This window comes from Panulirus ornatus, chromosome 36 (assembly GCF_036320965.1).
Source record: "Panulirus ornatus isolate Po-2019 chromosome 36, ASM3632096v1, whole genome shotgun sequence".
In the NCBI taxonomy this organism is placed as follows: Eukaryota; Metazoa; Arthropoda; class Malacostraca; order Decapoda; family Palinuridae; genus Panulirus; species Panulirus ornatus.
Window position 1 is genome coordinate 16,069,146 of NC_092259.1, and position 20,261 is coordinate 16,089,406.

At 45.7% G+C, this 20,261-nt stretch overlaps 1 protein-coding gene across 1 annotated transcript in view; it reads right to left on the reverse strand.

The window, feature by feature from the left end:
• Window positions 1-20,261, reverse strand: part of LOC139760410 (chitinase-3-like protein 1) — a 44,755-nt gene that overhangs the window by 12,433 nt on the left and 12,061 nt on the right. Inside the window, exons 6-8 of the mRNA XM_071683578.1 lie at window positions 14,236-14,421; window positions 9,278-9,406; window positions 987-1,136 (exon numbers count right to left, since the gene is read on the reverse strand). Of these exons, the coding sequence (XP_071539679.1) occupies window positions 987-1,136; window positions 9,278-9,406; window positions 14,236-14,421 (465 nt within the window). The remainder of the gene's footprint in view (window positions 1-986; window positions 1,137-9,277; window positions 9,407-14,235; window positions 14,422-20,261) is intronic.

Here is a 20,261-nt window from a genome sequence, read left to right on the forward strand (position 1 = left end):
CAGCTGCCGTAGACGATACAGTAGGGACACAGCTGCCGTAGACGGTACGGTAGTGACACAGCTTCTGATGTAGACCATACGCTAAGGAAACAGCTACTGATTAACTGATACACTAAGAACATTAGCAACTGATACAGACGATGCAGTGTGAATACAGCTTCTGCTGTCGACTATACAGTGCAACACAGCAGTTGCTGTAGACGATACAGGGAGGACATAACTCCTGATGTAGACGATACAGGGAGGACATAACTCCTGATGTAGACTATACAGGGAGGACATAACTCCTGATGTAGACGATACAGTGAGGACATAACTCCTGATGTAGACGATACAGTGAGGACATAACTCCTGATGTAGACGATACAGGGAGGACATAACTCCTGATGTAGACGATACAGGGAGGACATGACTCCTGATGTAGACGATACAATGAGGACATATCTGCTGATGTAGACGATACAGGGAGGACATAACTGTTGATGTAGACGATACAGGGAGGACATGACTCCTGATGTAGACGATACAGGGAGGGCATGACTCCTGATGTAGACGATACAGGGAGGGCATGACTCCTGATGTAGACGATACAGGGAGGGCATGACCCCTGATGTAGACGATACAATACGATTCAATGAGGATATAACTCCTGATGTAGACGATACAATGAAGACATGATTGCTGATGTAGACGATACAATGAAGACATAACTCCTAATGTTGACGATACAGTGAGGACATAACTGTTGATGTAGACGATACAGTGAGGACATAACTGTTGATGTAGACGATACAAGGAAGACATAACTCCGGATGTAGACGATACAGTGAGGACATAACTGTTGATGTAGACGATACAAGGAAGACATAACTCCGGATGTAGACGATACAGTGAGGACATAACTGTTGATGTAGACGATACAGTGAGGACATAACTGTTGATGTAGACGATACAGTAAGGGTACAACTGATGATGCAGATACTCACAGGGAGGTTGCCATCAGCTGGGGCTTCGAGGGCCCGCTTCATGTTCTTCACCAGGTGGAAGGGTTCGTTGTAGCACATAGGATGGAAGTCGTCCGTGTCAATGGTCCACACTACAACGCCTGCCAGACCCATGTTCTTGGCGTAGCGAGCCTGATGGACATGAGATCCCATTATGTATGCGATCACGGTAAGGGAGGGAGGGTTGTCAAGGGGTAAGATATGATTTTACAGGAACATGTATTTTTGGTTGCTAGTTAAATGCAGCTTGACTGGAAAGACCTCATTGAAACAACTCGAGATCGAGGAGTCACACGAGGTGACCAGAGGTTCCCAGAACCTAACCCTCGAGTTACATCGGCTCTGCTGATGGCAGTCTTGCGTCTGCCACTCGAAATATTGTCAAGTCTTAACGGCTGAGTGAGGTTAACGAGGCTTCCAGTTGATTGGCATTTGCTCTGTTTCGTTTGTCATTTTCAAAAGATGGAGGAAATATAGACAGATGCATCCTTCCAGCCAAGGTTTATTCCAGTGGCCAGCCAGGGTTTATTCCAGTGGCTAGCCAGGGCTTATTCCAGTGGCCAGCCAGGGTTTATTCCAGTGGCCAGCCAGGGTTTATTCCAGTGGCTAGCCAGGGCTTATTCCAGTGGCCAGCCAAGGTTTATTCCAGTGGCCAGCCAGGGTTTATTCCAGTGGCCAGCCAGGGTTTATTCCAGTGGCCAGCCTGGGTGTATTCCAGTGGCCAGCCAGGGTTTATTCCAGTGGCCAGCCAGGGTTTATTCCAGTGGCCAGCCAGGGTTTATTCCAGTGGCCAGCCAGGGTTTATTCCAGTGGCCAGCCAGGGTTTATTCCAGTGGCCATCCTGGGTTTATTCCAGTGGCCAGCCAGGGTTTACTCCAATGGACCTTACGACTGAGTCAACATCTGAAGCACGACTGCCACGCCACGGACCTTCTCCAAGGATTTCCATCGTCACAAAGTTGAGAAGAAACCATCTGGGGAAGAATGACTACATAGCTTTCATGGAACCTGTGGATTTTTTTTTTTTTTTTTTTGAGGCAGGTAGAGAATTCCAGATACCGCTGGAAGCATTGCTAGAGGAGGGAAAACTTGAAAAAAAAATATTCGAATTGGCGCACGCAAGTGTAGGTCCAGAACGATAGGAAATTGATCGAAACCCTCAGTGCCATCTTCGCCGCCAAGCATCACTATTATGGAAATCCACTTCCATCTTGAGATCGAAGTGGATTTCTTGTTCGAGGAAGCTCAGGAGGAGGGAACGCACGATCTGCATGGAATCTATGGACTAAGGTTTACCAGAAGGGCGAGGAACATAAGCCACGAACACAACAGGAGAAACAAACGTGCTCACCAGGAACACGGGATCATCGCCACAAGATGAAGACTGTGGAGGAAGAAAGAGCATCTCCCTCGACGAAGATGCCCCGCTTGTGCAGTGAGCTACATAGAGTTACATAGACTGTATGTAACTTATTACACATGAGGAGTACCTTCAGTGAGGAAGTGTCTGGTTGGGTCTGGTAGGCGTCAAACTGTCGGCTTGTCTTATAAATGAGACATTGTGACACTCGCTATTACAACTGCCTCAGATTGTGCTAACATCAGCGATCGTTCTGCTGTATACATCATTGCTGTTGTGCTAACATCAGCGATCGTTCTGCTATATACATCATTGCTGTTGTGCTAACATCAGCGATTGTTCTGCTGTATACATCATTGTTGTTGTGCTAACATCAGCGATCGTTCTGCTGTATACATCATTGCTGTTGTGCTAACATCAGCGATCGTTCTGCTGTATACATCATTGCTGTTGTGCTAACATCAGCGATCGTTCTGCTGTATACATCATTGTTGTTGTGCTAACATCAGCGATCGTTCTGCTGTATACATCATTGCTGTTGTGCTAACATCAGCGATTGTGCCGCTGTATACATTATGGCTACTGTCTGGCCCAACACCAGCGATGGAACTGCTGCAGACATTGTGGCTATAGTTGCTCACAGGATTAGAATGTGACTTGAATAAACAATATCAGTCGATGGACAGTCCATACAAGGTAGTCAACTACATCGTTCTGAATATGTTGCTGCTGGCCAAGGTCAACATAACCTGCCAAGATCAACATCCCAGCCAAGATCAACACCCCCAGCCACGGTAAATACCCTCAGCCAAGGTTAATATAACCTACCAAGGTCAACTCCCCAGCCAAGGCCAATATCTCTAGCCAAGGTCAACATCCCTAGCCAAGGTCAGCAACCCCAGCTGAGGTCAGTATCCCCGCCAAGTTTACATTCCTAGCCAGGTCAACTTTCCCAGCCAAAATCACCATCCTCAACCAAGTTCATCATCCCCAGTCAAGTTCAACATCCTCAGCCAAGGTCAACATCCCCATTCCAGGACAACGTCCCCAGCCAAGGTCAACATTCTCAGCCAAGTTCAACATCCCCTGCCAAGATCAACATTCTTAGCCAAGGTCAACGTCCTCAGCCAAGGTCAACATTCTCAGCCAAGTTCAACATCCCCTGCCAAGGTGAACACCCCCAGCCAAGGCCAACATCATCATCCAAGGTCAATATAACCTGCCAAGATCAACACCCCCAGCCAAGGTCAACACCCTCAGCCAAGGCCAACATCCACAGTCAAGGTCAATACCCCCAGCAAAGATCAATATAACCTACCAAGGTCAACCCCCAGCCAAGGGTAACACCCCCGGCCAAGGTTAACATCCTCAACCAAGGTCAACATCCCTTGCCAAGGGAAACACCCCACCCGAGGCCAACATCCTCGCCCATGTTCAACATCATCTGCCAAGGTCAGCACCCCCTGCCAAGGTCAATATCCCCTGGAAAGGGTCAGCATCCTAGCCAAGGTCAACTCCCTTAGCCATGGCCAACATTCCCAGCTAAGGTCAACATCCCCAGCCAGGGTAGACATCCCCAGTTATGTTCAACATGCCAAGCCAAGATCAACATCTCCAGCCACTCAACATCCCCAGTCAGGGTAGACATCCCCAGCCAAGGTCAGCATCCCCAGCCAGGGTAAACATCCCCACCCATGTTTAACATCCCCACCCATGTTCAACATCCCCAGCCAAGTTTAAAATCCCCAGCCAAGGTCAACATCCCAAGGGTTAACATCCCAGTAAAGTTCATTATCCTCAGCCAAGTTCAACATCCCGAGCAGAGATCAACATCTTCAGCCAGGGTTAACATCCCCAGCCAAGGCCAGCTTCCCCTGCTAAGGTCAACACCCCCAGCCAAGTTCAGTATCCCAGCCTAGGTCAACGTGCCCAGCCAAGGTCAACATCTCAGCCACGGTCAACATCCCCAGCCAAAGTCAACACCCCCAGCCAAGGTCAGCATATCCAACCAAGGACGACATCCCCTGCCACGGTCAGCATGCCCAGCCAAGTTCAACATGCCCAGCCGGGTAAACATCCCCAGCCAAAGTCAGCATCCCCTGCCGAGATCAACATCTTCGGCCAGTGTTAACATCCCCAGCCAAGATCAATCTCCCCGGCCAAGGCCAACATCCCCAGCCAAGGCCAACATCCCCAGCCAAGGTCATTCCCTGCCAAGGTCAACATCCCCATCCAAGGTCAACACCCCCAGGCAAGGCCAACATCCCCAGCCAATGCCAACATCCCCAGCCAAGGTCAACATAACGCCAAGGTCAACACCCCAACCAAGGCCAACATCCCCAGCCAAGGCCAACATCCCCAGCCAAGGTCAAAACCCCCTGTCAAGATCAACAACTCCAGCCATGGTCAACATGACCTGCCAAGGTTAACACACCAGCCAAGATCAGCACCCCCTGTCAAGATCAACAACCCCAGCCAAGGTCAACATAACCTGCCAAGGTTAACACACCAGCCAAGATCAACACCCCCGGCCAAGGTCAACACCCCAACCAAGGTCAACATCCCCAGCCAAGGTCAACATCCCCAGCCAAGGTCAACAATCTTAGTGAAAGACAACATCCTCAGCGTTGGTCGACATTCCCTGCCAAGTTCAACATCTCCAGCTAAGGTCAACATCCTCGGCTTAGGTGAACATCCCCAACCAAGGTCAACACCCCCAGCCAAGTTCAACATGCCCAGCCAAGGTCAACACCCCCAGCCAAGTTCAACATGCCCAACCAAGGTCAACACCCCAACCAATGTCAACATTTTTAGCCATGGTCAACATTCTTAGCCATGGTCATCATGCCCAGCTAAGGTCAACACCCCAGCCAAGGACAACATCCCAGCCAAGATCAACATCCCCAGAGAAGATCAACATATGCAGCCAAGTTCATCATCCCCTGTTACGGTCAACATTCTTGGTCAACTTCAACATGCCCAGCCAAGGTCAACATGCCCAGCCAAGGTCAACATGTCCAGCCAAGGTCAACATCTCCAGCCAAAGACAACATCCCAGCTAAGATCAACATCCCAAAGAAGATCAACATCTTCAGCCAAGGTCAACATCCCCTGTCACGGTTAACATTCAACATGCCCAGCCAAGGTCAACGTCCCAGCCAAGGTCAACATCCCCAGCCAAGGTCAACATCCCCTGTCACGGTTAACATTCTTGGCCAAGTTCAACATGCCCAGCTAAGGACAACATCCCCAGGCAAGGTCATCATCCCCAGCCAAGGTCATCATCCCCAGGCAAGGTCATCATCCCCAGCCAAGGTCATCCACACATTGCTCTCCAGGTAAGACCGCCATTACTGATGAAAGTTGTTGAAAATACCAGATTTTAGATTTACCGATCATGATGACTTCATTCGTCTCTACAGAGGCAAATGTGGAATCATAACGTCAATATGAACGAGCTGGGCATAGCCTGTGGAAGCTTCAGAAAAACTTTCAACGTAGTAGAGGGAACGGAGGTGCTGATGCGTAACTTGCGGTCATTTTTCAGAATTTAGGCAACTTTTGGACAGTGATATAAGGAACTACCCGATGTGTAAGAAAGTAGTACACAAGAAACTAAAGCAGAATGATGACGATCATGGATGAGTAAGCGAGGTAAAGTTGCGCAGAAAATCTAAGACTTGTATAACAAAGTAGACGTCCGTATGAAGCGTACATTGCTGAGAGTAGCGAAAGAAATCTTCAATAATTTTACAGTTAGAATCAGGAGAGGCATTATCCGGTCAGTTGGTCCAAAATCTCTGGGAGATGATGACTCAGTTCAAGACACTGAAGCTGTGGCGATAATCTTTGAAAAGATTTTTGTTTTCTTCAGTTGTAACTCACACTGAAGAAACAATTCAGGTCAGGGCTGCAGTCCCACGGCAAGATGCTGACATCATGCGACAGCATAATCACGACTGGGTGGCCAGTGAGTGCCCAAACCGTGTGAATGTTTTCTCAAGATAGAATACTGGTGTTCTCGTTCATAATCGTTCATAACATATTTCTTCGCATCTTATCATCCCATGACCTGTTTCACGGGTCACTGATCGCGTGACCTATTTTACGGGTCACGTGAAGAGTTTAGTGACATGCTTTGGAATAAAGAACCACATGGCATCACAGCTTCCCTGTGGAGAGGACAATAGACATCATCCCGGATTATGTTTACCAACACCATGTCTTACCTTCCCTGAGGATGTCCAGAAATATGTTAAGAGAAATGTTTCGTTCCTGCATCATGGAAGCATCTTCCAGATGTCCACAATGCAAGCTTTCCCGGCAGGTGGATGGAATAGCCATGGGGTCAACCCTGAAGGTTCTTTTTGCGCAGGCATTTATGTCCTATGTCGAAACTACAGTACTGCGACCTGTGAGCATGAGACCCCAGATTTACTGTAGATATATTGCCATCTTTACCTGTGCAGATAACTTAATCTCACTTGATAATCTCCGTAACCGACTCCAAGAAACTTCAGGCTTAAGATTTACAGTTGAGTATTGGTAAGATACCTTTCCTGGATGTGATGGTGAGGGCGACAACAGGATCTTGCCTCACCGACGTTTGCAGAGAACCCACCCACCAAGGTGAATGTATGAATGGAATAAGTTGCAGTAAATGAATACACTGAAAATGACAAGAGGAGTGTCATTCGTGCGTACGTGAGGAGAGTGATCAAGGTTTGCTCAACCTGGCAGTTTCTACACCAACAACGTCGACGTTTCCGGCAAATAACAATTAACACTGGATATTTAGATACTGAATTTGATACCATTGTGAACAACATGCTGGAGCATCATCTCGGGGCTAACTGACAACCTCAACGAGACATTATTAAAGTTTACTACAGGAACACATTTACGACAACATATCGAAAGGACGAAAAGATCGTGCGACATATTGTGGCCAATAACTGCAAAGTGATTGATGAAGACAAGGATATCCGTCTGATAACATACTACATCAATCCGAAAACATGTTCGCTCGTAATGACCAACAATATGGTAGGTCGCTCTTGAAGTTTGAATTGTACCAATGTGGTATATGAGGACCGATACAGTATTGGGGACTGTCAACCCCACCACATAAACTACATACAACCTGCACCCTGAGCCGCCGCCTCTCCCTCCACTTACGAGAAGGTGGAATCAAACATCATGAACAAAAACATGGAACGAGACGAACGAGGGAGATTATAGTGAAGAGCATCAAAATAAATCTTAATTGAATTGATCGAAGGAGACTACAGATACTGGAAGCCATTCACATTAGAGGGAAAGCAACTGTCACCAACATCCAGACAAACATGACCACCGCCATACAGCTCTTTGATGGACGGCAGGAATGAGGTCAGAGGTCACAGAGGTCAGAGAGAATCAGACGAGCTCAACCTGACCTCAGCTCCACCTCCGGACATTGATGGTCTGGCTTGGCCCAACTTGAGTGTATTTAGTGATGGGATTTCTATATTCCTGCTTCGTGTAATATTGTTCTGTATTTTCCTCAACTGTATTTTGTATTTAGATTGATAGTTTGATTTTGCTTGTAGTGTTTTTCCTTACTCTTATGTGCTATGTGCTCTGTTTCTTAACGAGTGTCTTTTATATTTTGTTTGCGTTTGACTTATATCCAAATTTTGTTACGCAGTTTTTCTCTTTTTGTAGATTCCTAATGATGCCTCCGTGAAGGCAAAAGCTTGAATTGAATAAATGGATAACTATGGACGACTGGTGTTTGAGCACCCGCCTGCTGGTGGAATAATACTGAGAAAATTAGAGAATATAAGAAAGATTATTCGTTCTAAATATGCTGTCGTATTCAGTTCTATAACAGTTAGAGAAAACCTGCTCCCATATTACACACACACACACACACACACACACACACACACACACACACACACACACACACACAAACATACAAAAAAAAAGCCAAAAACCAGGTACCCATTTATTGGCTAACCCTGACTGCCACGCCTAAATCTGAGTCTTCAAAATTCTGAACAAGTTTGATATAGAAAATACGGTTACGGACGTGGGAAAAAGTTTGTTTTCCTACATGTGTGTTGAGCACTGGAATAAGTTACCGTCAGACGTAGTGAATGCTAAGACTATGAATATCTTCAAAAGTCATTTAAACAAATATTTTATAAATTCTGTTATACTCTGAGAAAATCGCCAGAAGGTATAAACGACAGCGGTAACGGGGACACTAGAAGGCTAATGTGCAGCAGCGGGGAGTCGGTGATAGCTGAAAAAAACTGCTGACCGGAATTACATTTTCTTGTCGAGTTAGATTTTTTTTTTCTTCAGACAACCCAGTCGTGGGTCAGGCTTCATGTTGTCTGCATTTCTCATGTTAACTCATGTAAAACTACACCGTCTGTGAAGACATATAGATATCGTATCCAGTTCTGTATTACACTGGTTCATTAAGCAAATAAAGTGTATACGTGGCAAAGAATTAATTTCACAAATATCGTACGAAAATCAAAAAGGGACATTAGTATTGTGAGTGGAATCGGCTTGGTCAGATATGGTGTGGCTCCCAAGTTGTGGGAACTGACCTTGTCGTAGACGGAGCTGGGAACTGACCTCGTAGATAAGCCAGGGAACTGACCTTCTCGTAGACAGAGCTGGGGACTTACCTTCTCATGGACAGAGCTGGGGGCTGACCTTCTCGTGGACAGAGCTGGGGGCTGACCTTCTCGTGGACAGAGCTGGTGACTGACCTTCTAGTGGACAGAGCTGGTGACTGACCTTCTAGTGGACAGAGCTGGTGACTGACCTTCTAGTGGACAGAGCTGGTGACTGACCTTCTAGTGGACAGAGCTGGTGACTGACCTTCTCGTGGACAGAGCTGGGAACTGACCTTCTCGTAGACAGAATCTTCGTCGTCAAAGCCGCACCAGATGTTGTCGTTGTAGCAGTAGAAGTAGGGTTCATGGAGAGCTGGGTCGTGGACAATGGTGCAGTTCTTGGAGATAACACGTTCACAGATCTGACACGGGAAAGTGTGACACAGTGAGAGTGTGACATGGTAAGAGCGTGATAGTGAGTGTGACATGGTAAGAGTGTAACTTGGTAGGAATGTGACATGGTGAGAGTGTGACATGGTGAGAGTGTGACACAGTGAGTGTGACATGGTAAGAGTGTAACATGGTGAGAGTATGACATGGTGAGAGTATGACATGGTGAGAGTGTGACATGGTGAGAGTGTGAAATGGTGTGTGACTCGGTGATGAAAGAAATAATAAGAGATTAAAATGATGGAACATTTGAAGGGCCATGAAAAATGTAGGATATATATATATATAATATATATATATATATATATATATATATATATATATATATATATATATATATATATATATATATATATATATATATATTGGAGAGGATCACAATTTTTGCGCGTGATCAAGATATTTCTATGTGATTGTCCAAATGGCGTCCTAGCTACGTCTCTTCCATGTATATCAACTGACTTATATTTCTCTCTTGTATCTCCCCAGATGATGTGATTATTACACGAAAGTGCACGTGTTTCATTTTCCCCGTGGACCCATAGGTATATGTTCATTTATATTTGTTTTATTATATTTTGTCGCTGTCTCCCGCGTTAGCGATTAGCGAGGTAGCGCAAGGTAACAGACGAAAGAATGGCCCAACCCACCCACATACACATGTATATACATACACGTCCACGCACGCACATATACATACCTATACATTTGAATGTATACATATATATACATACACAGTCATATACATATATACACATGTACATAATTCATACTGTCTGCCTTTATTCATTTCCGTCGCCACCCCGTCACACATGAAATGACAACCCCCTCCCCCTGCATGCGCGCGAGGTAGCGCTAGGAATAGACAACAAAGGCCTCATTCGTTCACAGTCTCTATCTGTCATGGATAATGCACCGAAACCACAGCTCCCTTTCCACATCCAAGCTCCACAAAACTTTCCATGGTTTACCCCAGACGCTTCACATGCCCTGGTTCAATCCATTGACAGCACGTCGACCCCGGTATACCACATCGTTCCAGTTCCCTCTATTCTTTGCACGCCTTTCACCCTCCTGCATTTTCAGGCCCCGATCGCTCAAAATCTTTTTCACTCCATCTTTCCACCACCATTTTGGTCTCCCACTTCTCCTCGTTCCCTCCACCTCTGACACATATATCTTCTTTGTCAATCTTTCCTCACTCATTCTCTCCATGTGACCAGACTATTTCAAAACACCCTCTTCTCTCTCAACCACACTCTTTTTATTACCACACATCTCTCTTACCCTTTCATTACTTACTCGGTCAAACAACTCACACCACACATTGTCCTCAAACGCCTCATTTCCAACGCATCCACCCTCCTCCGCACAACTCTATCTATAGCCCACGCCCCGCAACCATTTAACATTGTTGGAACCACTATTCCTTCAAACATAACCATTTTTGCTTTCCAAGATAATGTTCTTGCCTTCCACACATTTTTTAACCCTCCCAGAACTTTCGCCCCCTCTCCCACCCTGTGACTTACATCCGCTTCCATGGTTCCATCCGCTGCCAAATCCACTCCCAGATAACTAAAACACTTCACTTCCTCCAGTTTTTCTCCATTCAAACTTACCTCCCAGTTGACTTGTCCCTCAACCCTACTGTACCTAATATACTTGCTCATATTCACATTTACTCTCAACTTTCTTCTTTCACACACTTTACCAGACTCAGTCACCAGCTTCTGCAGTTTCTCACATGAATCAGCAACCAGAGCTGTATCATTAGCGAACAACAACTGACTCACTTCCCAAGCCCTCTCATCCACAACAGACAGCATACTTGCCCCTCTTTCCAAAACTCTTGCATTCACCTCCGTAACGACCCCATCTATAAACAAATTAAACAACCATGGTACACATAACTCCCCCCTGCCGCAAACTGACGTTCACTGAGAACCAATCACTTTCCTCTCTTCCTATTCGTACGCTTGTCTTACATCCTCGATAAAAACTATATATATATATATATATATATATATATATATATATATATATATATATATATATATATATATATATATATTGGAAAGGATCACAATTTTACGCGTGATCAAGATATTCCTATGAGTCCACGGGGAAAATGAAACACGAAAAGTTCCCAAGTGCACTTTCGTGTGATAATCACATCAACAGGGGAGACACAAGAGAGGAATATAACAGTCAGTTGATATACATCGAAGAGACGAATCTAGGACGCCATTTGGTAAACAAATGGCGTCCTAGCTTCGTCTCTTCGATGTATATCAACTGACTGTTATATTCCTCTCTTGTGTCTCCCCTGATGATGTGATTATTACACCTAAAGTGCACTTGGGAACTTTTCGTGTTTCATTTTCCCCGTGGACTCATAGGAATATATGTGTGTGTGTGTGTGTGTGTGTGTGTGTGTGTGTGTGTGTGTGTGTTTGTGTTTGTGCGTGTGTATGTTTGTGTGTGTGTGTATGTGTGTGTGTGTGTGTGTGTGTGTGTGTGTGTGTGTGTGTGTGTGCGTAAGGCATGTGTATGAGTAGGAAGAGAGCCAAGGGATTGGTTCCCAGTGAATATCGGTTTGCGGCAGGGGTGTGTGATGTCCCCATGGTTGTTGACTTTGTTCATGGATGTTGTGGTTAGTAAGGTAAATGCAAAAGTTTTGGAAAGAAGGGAGGGTATGCAGTCTGTTGTGAATGAGAGGACATTGGAAGTGAGTCAGTTGTTGTTCGCTGACGCCTCTGGAGGCTGATTCGGGTGAGAAATTGCAGAGGTTGGTGACTGAGTTTGGAAAAGTGTGTGAAAGGAGAAAGTTGAGAGTAAATGTGAATAAGAGCAAAGGTATTAGGTTCAATAGAGTTGAAGGACAAGTCAAATGGGATGAAGTTTGAATGGAGAAAAATTTGAGGAAGTAAAGTGTTTTAGATATCTTGGGGTGGATTTGGTAGCGGATGGAGCTATGGTTGCATATCTGGGAGTGGACTTAGCAGCGGATGGAACCATGGAAGCGTAAGTGACTCACAAGGTGGGGTAGGGGGCGAAGGTTCTGGGAGCGATGAAGAATGTGTGGAAGGCGAGAACGTTATCTCGAAGAGCAAAAATAGGTATGTTTGAAGTAATAGTAGTTCTAACGATGTTATATGGTTGCGAGGCATGGGCTGTAGATAGGGTTGTACGGAGGAGGGTGGATATGTTGGAAAAGAAATGTTTGAGGACAATATGTGGTGTGAGGTGGTTTCATCGAATAAGTAATGAAAGGGTAAGAGAGATGTGTGGCAATAAAAAGAGTATGGTTGAAAGAGCAGAAGAGGGTGTATTGAAATTGATTCGGACATATGGAGAGAATGAGTGAGGAAAGATTGACAAAGGATATATATGTCAGAGGTGGAGGGAAGGAGAAGTGGGAGACCAAATTGTAGATGGAATGATGGAGTGAAAAAGATTTTGAGCGATCGGGGCCTGAACGTACTGGAGGGTAAAAAACGTGCAAGGAATAGAGTGAATTGGAACGATGTGATATATCGGGGTCGACGCACTGTCAACAGGGCATGTGAAGTGTCTGGGGTAAACCATGGAAAGGTCTGTGGAGTCTGGATGTGGATAGGGAGCTGTGGTTTCGGTGCATTACTCATGACAGCTAGAGACTGAGTGTGAACTAATGTGGTCTTTTTGTCTTTTCATGGCGCTACTTCGCTGAAGTGGAGGGGGGAGGGATATGCTATTTCCTGTCTGGCGGGGTAGCGACAGGAATGGATAAAGGCAAGCAAGTATGAATGTGTACATTTGTATACATGTATATGTCTGTGTATGTATATGTATGTATATGTTGATATGTATATGTATGTGTATGTATGTATATGTGCTTGTATGGGCGTTTATGTATATATATTTGTATATGAGTGGATAGGCCATTCTTCGTCTGTTTCCTGGTGCTATATAGCTGACGCGGGAAACAGCGATTAAGTATGATAGATAGATGATATATATATATATATATATATATATATATATATATATATATATATATATATATATATATATATATATATATATATACGAATAAAGTGCATAGAAACGCGCACCTTCACAGAACATACAAACCTCCAACAGCCCGGGTTCCCAGTGAGGTTTGTATGATATATATATATATATATATATATATATATATATATATATATATATATATATATATATATATATATATATATATATATGTTTCGTGAAGGAATTACTAAAGAGGAAACGGTTATTTTGTCATTCTAATTTGGTTCATATTGTTCAATATATACATTAAATATTTCACGTAATTTGGGTGATAATGCTTCTTGTATGTACAAGACTCGTAAAGGTCAAGTGTTTTGTATGGTCTTTATATTGACAACTCGTAACGAGTTTATATAGCCTGACCTTGTGTTCGTCTGACCTTTTGAATCTAAAAGTACTTACCTCCGGTAGGCTAATAGAGGGGTTGGGGAAGATGTGTATTTGACCTTTTAACTTCACCCGTGTTGAAGGTAGTTCGGGTGTTAGACCTTTTTGACTTTTATTCCATTGAGACCAATAGGGGATTTGGGGAGGTTTTTGGCCTCTGTGACCCTTACTCTTGTTTAGGCCAATGTAGGGTTAAGGGGGAAAATTAGTGTATGACCTTCTTTGACCCTTCCCCATGTAGGCCAGTAAGGGGTTATGGGGGAAAGTGTTAATATGACCTTATGACTTTCCCCCGGTGTAAGTCAGGTAAAGGTCAGGCAGAAAGGCGTTGGTGTGACGCGTCTCAACTTACCTCATTGAAGCCTAGCGTCCCGGGGATGCGTATGTAGGGCCCCTCTGGGCCAGGCTTGTGTGCTGGGGCCAGGATACCATGGTCGTTAATGTCGTCCAGGGTCCAGCAGCGGCCGTACGTCGGGATACCCATCACCATCTTCTCCTTGGGCACGCCCAGATCCAGGTAGTAGTTCACCGTAAACATCTGACGCCCAGACAGACGAGGAGGGAGAGAGAGAGAGACTGTCAGAACGAGTCATTACGAGTACGCTGCTGGGGCTCCCGTTCTCTAGTCATGACCTGACGTTGCTGGTTGCCAAACAGATATATCCAGGGTGCCAGACGACAGACTGACTGAGATTTAGCTATAGATATAGTCATAGTTATAGTTATAGTAAGCTCACGTTGAGGTACGAACGCTGGGACGTTATTGGTAAATAATGCGTGTTGCTTCAAAGCCTCGTTTTCTTTTTTGTTTACTTCCTTTTTCTTCCGTGGAAATGTTTTATTGTTCAAATGCTTGAAAATTTTGGGGTATAGCTGAGCTTTGCTTTGAGCTGTTCGTTATAAATATTTTTGTAAATTCTTCAGTGGAAGAGGTGTTCTCTTTAGTCGACGTGATTTTCTTTAAGTGGTTGTAGTTTTCTTATAAGTGGAATTGATTTCATTTTAAGTGGAAGTGGTTTTCTTAAAGTGGAAATCATTTTCTGTTAAGTATAAGTGATTTTCTTATAAGTGGAAGTGATAGTCTTATAGTGGAATTGGTTTTCTTTAAAGTAGAGATGGTTTTCTTCAAATGATCGAAATTTTTCCCGTACCTCGATCACCCACCTCCTTATCTAGACTTCCTTATGTCAGGGAAGTGATGTCTGGACTTCCTCATGTCAGGTAAGTGGTGTCTGGACTTCCTCATGTCAAGGAAGTGGTGTCTGGACTTCCTTATGTCAGGGAAGTGATGTCTGGACTTCCTCATATCAGGGAAGTGGTGTCTGGACTTCCTCATGTCAAGGAAGTGGTGTCTGGACTTCCTCATGTCAAGGAAGTGGTGTCTGGACTTCCTCATGTCAGGGAAGTGGTGTCTGGACTTCCTCATGTCAGGGAAGTGGTGTCTGGACTTCCTCATGTCAGGGAAGTGGTGTCTGGACTTCCTCATGTCAGGGAAGTGGTGTCTGGACTTCCTCATGTCAGGGAAGTGATGTCTGGACTTCCTCATGTCAGTTAAGTGGTGTGTGGACTTCCTCATTTCAAGGAAGTGGTGTCTGGACTTCCTCATGTCAAGGAAGTGGTGTCTAGACTTCCTCATGTCAGGGAAGTGGTGTCTGGACTTCCTCATGTCAGGAAAGTGGTGTGTGGACTTCCTCATGTCAAGGAAGTGGTGTCTGGACTTCCTCATGTCAGGGAAGTGGTGTCTGGACTTCCTCATGTCAGGGAAGTGGTGTCTGGACTTCCTCATGTCAGGGAAGTGGTGTGTGGACTTCGTCATGTCAAGGAAGTGGTGTCTGGACTTCGTTATGTCAGGGAAGTGGTGTCTGGACTTCCTCATGTCAGGGAAGTGGTGTCTGGACTTCCTCATGTCAGGGAAGTGGTGTCTGGACTTCCTCATGTCAACGAAGTGGTGTCTGGACTTCTTCATGTCAGGGAAGTGGTGTCTGGACTTCCTCATGTCAGGGAAGTGGTGTCTGGACTTCCTCATGCCAGGGAAGTGGTGTCTGGACTTATTCATGTCAGGGAAGTGGTGTATGAACTTCATGTCAAGGAAGTGATATCTGGACTTCTTCATGTCAAGGAAGTGGTGTCTGGACTTCCTTATGTCATGTAAGTGGTGTCTGGACTTCCTCATGTCAAATAAGTGGTGTCTGGACTTCCACAGGTCAGGGAAGTGGTGTCTGGACTTCCTCATGTGAGGGAAATGGTTTCTGGACTTCCTTATGTCAGTGAAGTGGTGTCTGGACTTCCTCATGTCAAGGAAGTGGTGTGTGGACTTCCTCATGTCAGGGAAGTGGTGTCTGGACTTCCCCATGTCAAGGAAGTAGTGTCTGGTCTTCCTCATGTCAAGGAAGTGGTGTTCAGACTTCGTCATGTCAAGGAAGTGGTGTCTTGACTTCCTCATGTCAGGGAAGTGGTGTCTGGACTTCCTCATGTCAGGGAAGTGGTGTCGACTTCCTCGTGTCAGGGAAGTAGTGTCTGGACCTCTTCATGTCAAGGAAGTAGTGTCTGGACTTCCTCATATCAGGGAAGTGGTGTCTGGACTTCCTCTTGTCAAGGAAGTGGTGTCTGGACTTTCTCACGTCAAGGAAGTGCTGTCTGGACTTCCTCATGTCAGGCAAGTGGTGTCTGGACTTCCTCATGTCAGGCAAGTGGTGTCTGGACTTCCTCACGTCAGGGAAGTGGTGTCTGGATTTCCTCATGTCAAGAAAGTGGTGTCTGGACTTCCTCATGTCAAGGAAGTGGTGTCTGGACTTCCTCATGTCAAGGAAGTGGTGTGTGGACTTCATCTTGTCAGGGAAGTTGTGTCTGGACTTCATGTCAAGGAAGTGGTGTCCGTACTTCCTCATATCAAGAAAATGGTGTCTGGTCTTCCTCATGTCAAGGAAGTGGTGTCTGGACTTTTCATGTCATAGTAGTGGTGTCTGGACCTTCTCATGTCAAGGAACTGGTGTCTGGACTTCCTCATGTCAAGGAAAAGGTGTCTGAACTTCATGTCAAGGAAGTGGTGTCTGGACTTTTCATGTCATAGTAGTGGTGTCTGGACCTTCTCATGTCAAGGAACTGGTGTCTGGACTTCCTCATGTCAAGGAAAAGGTGTCTGAACTTCATGTCAAGGAAGTGGTGTCTGAACTTCATCATATCACATCATATCAAGGAAGTGGTGTTTGGACTTCTTCATGTTAGGGAAGTGGTGTCTGGTTTTCATCATGTGAGGGAAGTGGTGTCTGGACTTTATCAAGTCACAGAAGTAGTGTTCCACCATCTCATATGTTGTACGGATCGAGAAAAAATACTTTTGAGATATTGCAGTGTACTTACCCAGAGGAGAGACAGTTGCCTCTAGACGTTTCCGCGACCCACAGCTGATGTTCATGATGCCTCCAGACATCCCTACGACCCACTATAGATGTTCGTGATACCTCCAGACATTCCAACGAAAAACTAATGATGTTTGTGATGCCTCAAGACATTCCCAGGACCCACTAATGATGTTCGTGATGCCTCCAGACATTCCTACGACCCACTAATGATGTTCGTGATGACTCCAGACATCCCCACGACCCACTATTGATGTTTGTGATGCCTCCAGACATTCCCAGGACCCACTAATGATGTTCGTGATGCCTCAGATATTCCCACGACCCACCAGTGATTTTCGTGATGCCTCCAGAAATCCTCACGACCCACTAATAATGTTCGTGATGTCTCCAGACATTCTCACGACCCACTAATGATCTTCGTGATGCCTTCAGACATTCCCACGACCCACTAGTGATTTTCATGATGCCTCCAGATTTTCCCACGACTCACTAATGATGTTCGTGATGCCTCCAGTCATCCCACAACCCACTAATGATGTTCATGATGCCTCTAGATATTCCTACGACACACTAATGATACTCGTGATGCCTACAGACATTCCCACGACTCACTGATGATGTTCATGATGCCTCCAGACATCCCCTTAACCCACAAATGATGTTCGTGGTGCGTCCAGACATTCCCACGACCCACTAATGGTGTTCGTGATGCCTCTAGACATTCCCACGACCCACTAATGATGTTCGTGATGCCTCCAGACATTCCCACGACCCACTAATGGTGTTCGTGATGCCTCTAGACATTCCCACGACCCACTAATGATGTTCGTGATGCCTCCAGACATCCCCTTGACCCACTAATGATGTTCGTGATGCCTCCAGACATTCCCACGACCCACTAATGATGTTCGTGATGCCTCCAGACATCCCCTTGACCCACTAATGATTTTCGTGATACCTCCAGACATTCCCACAACCCACTAATGATGTTCGTGATGCCTCCAGAAATCTCCACAACCCACTAATGATGTTCGGGATGACTCCAGACATCCCCTTGACCCACTAATGATGTTCGAGATGCCTCCAGAGATTCCCACGACCCACTAATGATGTTCGTGATGCCTCCAGACATTCCTACGACCCACTAATGATGTTCGTGATGCCTCCAGACATTCCCAGGACCCACTAATGATGTTCGTGATGCCTCAGATATTCCCACAACCCACTAGTGATTTTCATGATGCCTCCAGAAATCCTCACGACCCACTAATAATGTTCGTAATGTCTCCAGACATTCTCACGACCCACTAATGATCTTCGTGATGCCTTCAGACATTCCCACGACCCACTAATGATATTTGTGATGCCTCCAGATATTCCAACGACTCACTAATGATGTTCGTGATGCGTACAGACATTCCCACGACCCACTAACGATGTTCGTGGTGCGTCCAGACATTCTCAGGACCCACTAATGATGTTCGCGATGCCTCCAGCCATCCCCATGACCCACTAATGATGTTCGTGATGCCTCCAGACATCACCACGACCCACTATTGATGTTCGTGATGCCTCCAGACATCCGCTTGACCCACTAATGATGTTCGTGATGCCTCCAGACATTCCCACGACTCACTAATGATGTTCGTGATGCCTCCAGACATCCGCTTGACCCACTAATGATGTTCGTGATGCCTCCAGACATTCCCACGACTCACTAATGATGTTCATGATGCCTCCAGACAACCCACGACCCACTAATGATGTTCGTGATGCTTCCAGACATTCCCAGGACCCACTAATGATGTTCGTGATGCCTCCAGACATTCCCACGACCCACTAATGATGTTCGTGATGCCTCCAGACATCCCCTCAACCCACTAATGATGTTCGTGATGCCTACAGACATTCCCACGACTCACTGATGATGTTCATGATGCCTCCAGACAACCCACGACCCACTAATGATGTTCGTAATGCTTCCAGACATTCCCATGACCCACTAATGATGTTCATGATGCCTCCAGACAACTCCACGAACCACTAATGATGTTCGTAATGCTTCCAGACATTCCCACGACCCACTAATGATGTTAGTGATGCCTCCAAATATTCCCACGACCCACTAATGATGTTCGTGATGCCTACAGACATTCCCACGACCCACTAACGATGTTCGTGGTGCGTCCAGACATTCCCAGGACCCACTAATGATGTTCGTGATGCCTCCAGCCATCCCCATGACCCACTGCTGATGTTCGTGATGCCTCCAGACATCCCTACGACCCACTATAGATATTAGTGATACCTCCAGATATTCCAACGAAAAACTGATGTTGTTTGTGATGCCTCAAGACATTCCCACGACCCACTAATTATGTTCATGATGCCTCCAGACATTCCCACGACCCACTAATGATGTTCGTGATGCCTCCAGACATTCCCACGACCCACTAATGGTGTTCGTGATGCCTCCAGACATTCCCACGACCCACTAATGAAGTTCGTGATGCCTCCAGACATCCCTTGACCACTAATGATGTTCGTGATACCTCCAGACATTCCCACGACCCACTAATGATGTTCGTGATGCCTCCAGAAATCTCCACGACCCACTAATGATGTTCGTGATGACTCCAGACATCCCCTTGACCCACTAATGATGTTCGAGATTCCTCCAGACATTCCCACGACCCACTAATGATGTTCGTGATGCCTCCAGACATTCCCACGACTCACTAACGATGTTCGTGGTGCCTGCAGACATTCCCAGGACCCACTAATGATATTCGTGATGCCTCTAGACATCCCCATGACCCACTAATGATGTTCGTGATGCCTCCAAACATTCCCACGACCCACAAATGATGTTCATGATGCCTCCAGACATTCCCACGACTCACTAATGATGTTCGTTATGCCTTCAGACATCCCCATGACCCACTAATGATGTTCGTGATGTCTCCAGACATTCCCACGACCCACTAATGATGTTCATGATGCCTCCAGAAATCTC